General features: G+C 55.8%; 1 protein-coding gene across 2 annotated transcripts in view; it reads right to left on the reverse strand.

The window, feature by feature from the left end:
* Nucleotides 1-1,258: 1,258 nt before the first annotated feature.
* AP1M1 (adaptor-related protein complex 1, mu 1 subunit) overlaps nucleotides 1,259-6,811 on the reverse strand; it is a 25,552-nt gene continuing 19,999 nt past the window's right edge. For both annotated transcript variants that reach the window (XM_004688652.2, XM_004688653.2), the window contains 4 exons: nucleotides 5,848-6,006; nucleotides 2,901-3,026; nucleotides 2,263-2,338; nucleotides 1,259-2,116 (listed from right to left, as the gene is read on the reverse strand). In XM_004688652.2, the coding sequence (XP_004688709.1) occupies nucleotides 2,094-2,116; nucleotides 2,263-2,338; nucleotides 2,901-3,026; nucleotides 5,848-6,006 (384 nt within the window). In that variant the 3' untranslated portion in view covers nucleotides 1,259-2,093. The remainder of the gene's footprint in view (nucleotides 2,117-2,262; nucleotides 2,339-2,900; nucleotides 3,027-5,847; nucleotides 6,007-6,811) is intronic.

The raw sequence follows: 6,811 nt of genomic DNA on the forward strand, positions 1-6,811 counted from the left end.
TGGGGCAGGTGGGGATCGAACTCATGCTGCAATGGCTTTAGCTTCTTAGTGCTGTGCTTTAACCTGCTGCGCCACCAGGGAGGGCCCGGAGCCTTTCTTTTGCCTTTAATCACTCAATGTATTCACTGCCCACCCACACATCCAGGAGTGCTCTCATAAAAAGGTATGAGTGTGAGCCCGTCTACACTGCCTGCAGACTCACTCTCCAGGTGTGCACTCAGGTGGCCCCACAGGCGAGGACCTCGCAGTCGCGTTCCTTGGGGAGCTTCTCAGTAGCGCCTTGGCTCTGCACTTGCACACTGTGTAGACAGCACTTTACTCTCTAACTAGTGGTCACAGGACGTCAGGGGGGAATTTGTCTACCAGCCGAGAGAGCAAACTGCCTTTCCTGGGGCCGGGAGGCAGCAGCTTGCCCTACCTGCTTTCCAGCATGAGCAAAACGACGGCCCTCCGGGACTTCAGCCTCAAGCGCGGGCTCCGCAGGCCTGAGCCCCACCTCAGCCTCAGCCCTGGCTCCCAAGAGCAGTGCCTGCGCCAGCTCACACCAAGCCTCCCACATGCCCTTCTGTTGGGGCTCATGCAGACCCCTTGCCTTATGTTGTGCACTTTTTATTTTGCACACTTCTGTGTATTTTTAGTCCCAGACAGAGCCTGCTGTTCCCCGCAGCTGACTGCCCCAGGAACTCTGGCAGCTGGAGTCTGGCCTCCAGGGGCAGTGGTGAGACAGAAAACAGGTTCAGACCCAGGTTTCTAGAGGGAAGCCATGAGGACTGGCTGCAGATGTGGGTGTGGGCAGCAATGGGTGGGCATCAGGACATTCCCAATGGGGTGCTGGGTAACGCGGGAGAGAAGGGGTGCACAGCCCTTGAACGTGTGAGGCAGTGGGTGACTCAGGACCACCAGCATTGGGGGTAGGGGGGTAAGTACTGCAGTGGGAAGACGGGGTGTAGGAATGAGTGCAGGTGCCATGGTGGGAAGAAAGGGCACCTCTGGCCCACATACAGCCCTGTCCCTCTGTGGGATGGGCAGCCGTTCACCAACTCCTGTGTGAATACAAGCCAGGCGGGGATTCCACTGGTTTCCTGGGTCCCGTCCCTAGAGATTCCACTTGGCAGGTTAGGGTGGGTCCATGAACCTCTAGGGTGGTGCCACCATGTGGGGCCACCAGCAGGTTGGTGGTGGAGCCAGGTGAGCCACACATGTGCCCCTGGTCACCCAGGAGAACCTTTGGGTGGTGAATCAGGAAAGAGGCAGGTAGCACATTAATGAATGGAATTTAATATAATCATGGCAAGAACATAAACATGGATAACATGTGCCCCCCCAACACCCTCCAAGGTATAGGCCAGAGCCTGGCTGGACCCCACCTCCCAGGTGGGGAGAACACTGATGTGGCTGAGTGACAGCAGCACGTGGCACGGGCTGGCCTAGACAGGCACCCTGTGGGAGGAAGCCTCTGGGTCCTGGCCAGAAACCCCCAGAACAGTGGCACCACGGAAGCGCGGGTGTTGGCCCAACAGATGGGGTGGCCGCTGAGGGCTGGAAGGTGAGGAGGGGCGGGGGGCCTGCCCTCACAAGTGCTGCCCAAGTGCTTCAGGAGAGGGCCAGGGTGTGGACAGTGAGGGTAACGTAAACAGCAACAAATAAACAAGACAACGTCCTGACACATTCAAGCCCACGATGGCCAACAGAATGGCGACAGTATGGCGGTGCGGCCTGTGCCGAGAGGCTACCACCCCCGGTAAAGAGATGCCAGGAGCAGCCAGAGGCCTGGGGAGCGTTTCTCAGACTTTCTGGTGCCCAGGAGGCTAAACACACAGGCTGTATGTTACCTCTAGGAGGGAAGCATTTCATTCCCTTTCCCCAAAACAGACTCAAGGGAGCAGAGAGACGGACTTCTCGAAAACAAGCCTTTCTGGGAGAGAAGGACTTCGGAGCGAGAGTAGCAACGCAGAGCAGTTGTACCCCGAGGAGGAGGGGTCCCTGGGTAGGGCCAGGAGGGTACCCCCACCTTTGGCGTGCTTGGCAGGAGCTCCCTCCTGGTGCTCCCACCAGGAGCCCCGGTGCCAGGGCCGGGCATTGGCCATGGTCCCTCACTGGGTCCGGAGCTGGTAATCTAGATGGAGAGACGGGCCAAGCTGTTTTTCACTGGGGTGGCCACCCCACCCGCCAGACCCTGCCCACCCCGGGGACAATGGCACAGGCCAAGGGAGACCCTCTCTCAGCAATGCCTCCCACCACCACAGCAGGGGCTGCACATACCTCCATTCTGAGTGATGTAGCGGACCCAAGGGAGAGCCTGGTAGCCGCTCTTCTCGATGATCTTCAGATACCGCACCTGGAGCACAGGTACCAGGACCCTGAACACACATATGCTTCTTCCCGGACTCCCCCAAAACCACCGCTATCATGGTGTACTGGGTGAGGGAGGCTTTGAGGCAGAGTGAGTGAGCATTGCCCAGGGGTAGTGGTGGTGGTGGAGAGGAGCCCTGGGAGGCAGGGCCACTTCTAGAAGACACGGTGGGGCTGGGATGCTGGCCTATTAATGGGGCCCTCTAGCAGATTCTGGGGAAGAGCTGGGGTTCTCCTCTCCCTACAGATTTTCTGAGGTAGCTAGGAAAATGGGTGCCAAAAGCATGTGGACACCAGAGGTTCAACTCCAATTTATGAGCAAATGTGTCCCTGAGCTGGTGCAAAGCACAGAGCCGTGTTTGAGAAGATGGGTGCAGGCCTCTTCCCCTGAAGCCCTGCTGCCCACATGGAGGGGCAGAGCTGGGGCAGCATGGCAGGACTCAAGCTGCCGGGCACACTGATGTGTGCCACCAGAGTCCCCAGAATCCCCACGATGCTCCCCTGGCTCGTCCACGTTCGCTCTGGCCGGTAGTCCTGGCTGTACTCACCTGGATGCCAGAGGTAGTGAAATAGGGGATCTCAAACTTGACACTGATTGGGGGTTTGCCCTCCTTGTCTTCTGCCTCCACACTGGGCAGGCCGAAGTGTGCCCGCATCAGGTATTCCTTGCCACCCTGGGGAGCAAACAAGAGTGGATGTGGTCAAGCTGAGGCCCCAGCCTAGCCTGGCCAACAGCTGCCTTGGAGAAGCGCTGACTGCCTGAGCCCTGTCCTGTGTGGTCTGGGATCATGCTGTGCTCAGCTACCCTAACAAACCTCACGGGCGGGCGGAGGGGCCATTCTGGGGAAATTCATGATGGGCTAAGGATCAAGAGAAAGTTTCCGAAACTAGACTAGTTGTTCCAAGGAAAATGAGACTACCTGGCCTTGGGAGGGAAGACGAAAGAGGGTGAGCATTTACACAGTGCAGGAGCAGCAGTTGTGGGATGAGGGCCCCAACCCTCCCTGGCACAGGGCCAAGGGGACACCCTCATGTGCCAGTATGAAAGCAAAGGGGGATGTCAGGGTGAGGGAGATGGCACAGGAAGGGTAAATAAGGGGGTGTGGCCTTGGCTCCGGAAGCTGAACAATGACTTTAGAGATGGACTCAGAGCAGTGCCAAGAGTGAAGGGAACCCGCCTCTAGCCACGAGGAGCAGGGAGTCTTGGCCTGCTGTCCAAGGGCCCAGTCTCACCACTCCTGGCCGCTGGCAGCAAGCTCACTGCTGACAGGGCAGCTTCTGCTCCAAGCAGGCCAGGCTCAGGCTCTCCTCCCAGTGGAGGGAGCAGTCAGTGAGAGAGGAACCACGAGCTGAGGAAAGACGCTGGGATGTGAAGGAATGCCATGTGGCTGGGCCCCATGACAAAGCAGGTGGAGGGAATACAACTCGGCCCCATCAGCTAAGCCTGAGCTCAAGAGGACAGCAGGGAAAAGGAAGGAAACACAGAGGCACAGCCCCACATTGTCCGTGGAGCCATGGCCCTGCAACAGGGTTTAATTCTGCAGACTGAGACAGACTTAGAGTTCGGGAAAGGGGGACAACAAAATTATGAAATGGGTTTGATAGCTGATGGAGACTATACCAAAAAAAATCAATCTCAGTTACGAATAAGGAGCAAATAAGTCCTACATACAAAGCTGACCACCAGAATTCAAAACAGCATCCAAAAGAAAACTTTATCAGGTGGTAACTAACCAGAGCGCATGGGTGGTTTGGATGCAGCCCAGTAAGATATGAACTGACAGATGCTGAAGAGGCACGTGGCTGAATTCACTGCCCTTCTATGCTAAAAACACAGGAAAGTTGGACTGGACCGAGCATGCAGTCCAGGCAGCTCTCACCTAGAGGGGACACCTGGTGGTGTCAGGGGCGGCCTAGGTTCGCCCTCACAGGCCCTCACAGCCTGGAAGCACTTTGCTACCAGAACCCAGAACAGAAGAGGAAAAGGGAAAAGGTTGCAAATGGTCTGAGAGAAGATCTGAAAACTCACAAGAACAGAAAAAAAATTGCTGCCTCCGAGGAAACCCAATAAAAGCACCGCATATAAAGTTGCCACAGAAACATCAGTGACTTGTTAGGAGACAGGATGAAGTGGAAGACCCGTTTACCTGCCTCAGAGGCAGCCTTCACGAGAAACGCAGGCACCCAGCGGAGAGCCTTGAGCTTCTCTGTGGATCCAGACACACAGATGCGTTCCCTGAGGAAATTCACTGGAGCCATCCCCCATAAGTTGGTGTACTTTCCTGCATGTTGTGCTTCAATGCAAGTGTTTTTGACAGCTATGGGAAGCTCACGAGGTATACAAGACCAGTCTCAAAGCCGTCCTCACAGGCACAGAGTGACACAGGCACAGGGCTCCTGGGCAGGACAACTCAGCCAGAGTGTTAAATCCTCCTTCAAATTTAGGGTAAACTGCTTCCGAAATTTGTATGGAAAATGAAACAGGCAAGAAGTGTCAGAAAAGAAATGAGCAATAGGTTTGGGGGGTTGGGGTGGAGCTAGGGCTGGTCTAGTAGATGTTAAAACAGATTAAACCTTCTGGTTAAAAGATAGCCTTAGTGCACAGATCGAAACAGATAGAATGTTGTGTGAACATCTGATACTTAGTAGACATGTATTTCAAACCACTGGGGAGGGACCACCTATTTTGTACATGATGTCAGAAAACTGGTCATTTGGGAAAAGATAAAACTGGATCTGTATCTCACCCCAGATGGCTTTGAAAGGATCTAAAATCTAAGGTGAAAAGTACCACTACACAGGTTCTAGAAGGAAACATGGGTGGATTTCTTTATAACCAGGAATAGGGAAGCCTTTCAAAGCAGGACTAAGTTCCAGATACAATAAAAGAAAAAGATGGATAAATCTGACTATTTTAAACAATAATAGTAAAACAAAGAACAATCAGAAAAGGTCACATAGCAAAAATCAAAAGCAAAGTCAACCGGAAGCAAAGTCAAAAAACAAACTCTAAACTGAGGAACAATTTGCAACTTATCTCAAAGAAAAATTCCTTACATAAAAAGAAAATCTTGCCCTGTATCAAGGGCTCTTGGAAACAGAGAAGAAAATGACCAGACAGACAGAAAGATAAGCAAGAGGCAGGTAGCTACCAGGGTGTGCAGAGAAAGGAATGCAAACGCCGATAGCGGGCACCAGGGCGGGCACACGGCACCCCCTGCCTTGGTGTGTGCCCACTGCGAACCCAGACTTCAGAGCACAACTCCTTGAGCATGAGCCAGGCAGCCAGCAGGGAGGAGCTGGCATGGCTCCCCTGACTGGAGGTGCTTGGCCTCCAAGACGTGAGGCATTCGAGAGCGAGAGTGAGGGAAGGCTGTCCTGCTGCTGAAAAACTAGTTTACAAACAAAGGTCATCTCTTAGCACTGTGCCAGGCAAAAGGCGTCTGTGGGCTGGGGTCAGAAGTCTGGAAGGGTCCCGCCACCTTGGATGCTCACCGGGAAGGACTTGATGGACCACACAATCTCGCTGTTTTCAGGGACCCACTTGACACTGCCCACTGTAGTCTTGAACTTGGGTGAATCAGCATCGTTGGGCACAGGGATGTGGATCTCCACGTTGTTGGCTGTTGACCTCCGCTTGAATTGGCTCTTGGCCTGGAGAAGGGGCCAGTGGAGGGGGCGAAGGTAGGATGGTCCCCACCCAGCATGGCCAGGTACCCACACAGGGCCAGGTACCCACACAGGGCAATGTACCTTCAGCCTGGTGTGGTGCATGACCCCAATTTCTCCAGGAACCGCCCACGCCTTCAAACCGCGCTTCTCCCTGCGCTTGACTTCTGAAGTTCTGTTTCTGCCCTCCGGTGCCCTCCATCCTCCCTCTGGCCCTGCTCTTGCCTCCTGGGACAAGTGCTATGTGTCCCCAGCCTGGCCCGGGCTAGCCAGGTTTCCTGAATTGCAGGAGGGCGCCCACTGGCTGGGGCAGACTGGCTGGATGGCTGCTGCCACAGTGGACACACTAAGGTGAGGATGGGCCACGCGTCTCCTCTCTGTCTCGGGCTCACCCTCCAGGATGGGGGTCACAGAGATCCTGGCACAAGTCCCCTTCCCCCCCCCCCCCCCCCCAACTTCCTTCACATTATCTCACATCAGCTTCTTCCTGTTCCCCAAACCCCAAGGTCACTTCACCTTGGGAGCTCCCTCGCTCACCCCCACCCGCCCACGCCCACGCCCGGGCCCTGCCTGCCCGCCGCCCCCAGTTCTGAAACTCTGGCCTTTGAAGCCAAGGTGGGAGCCCTGCAGGCCTGGCGGGGGCCCCGACTTCAAAGGGCCTGGCACGCCGGGGTTTCCCGGGAGAGCGGGGCCGGAGGCAGGGGAGTGCCGCGGGGAACTCCGGGAGAGCGGGGCGCGGCCCCCAGAGGTGGGGGTTCCCCGAGCACGAGGCCGCTCAGCCACCAGGCCG

Source organism: Condylura cristata, unplaced genomic scaffold (genome assembly GCF_000260355.1).
Source record: "Condylura cristata isolate star-nosed mole 26May11 unplaced genomic scaffold, ConCri1.0 scaffold00024, whole genome shotgun sequence".
Taxonomy (NCBI): domain Eukaryota; kingdom Metazoa; phylum Chordata; class Mammalia; order Eulipotyphla; family Talpidae; genus Condylura; species Condylura cristata.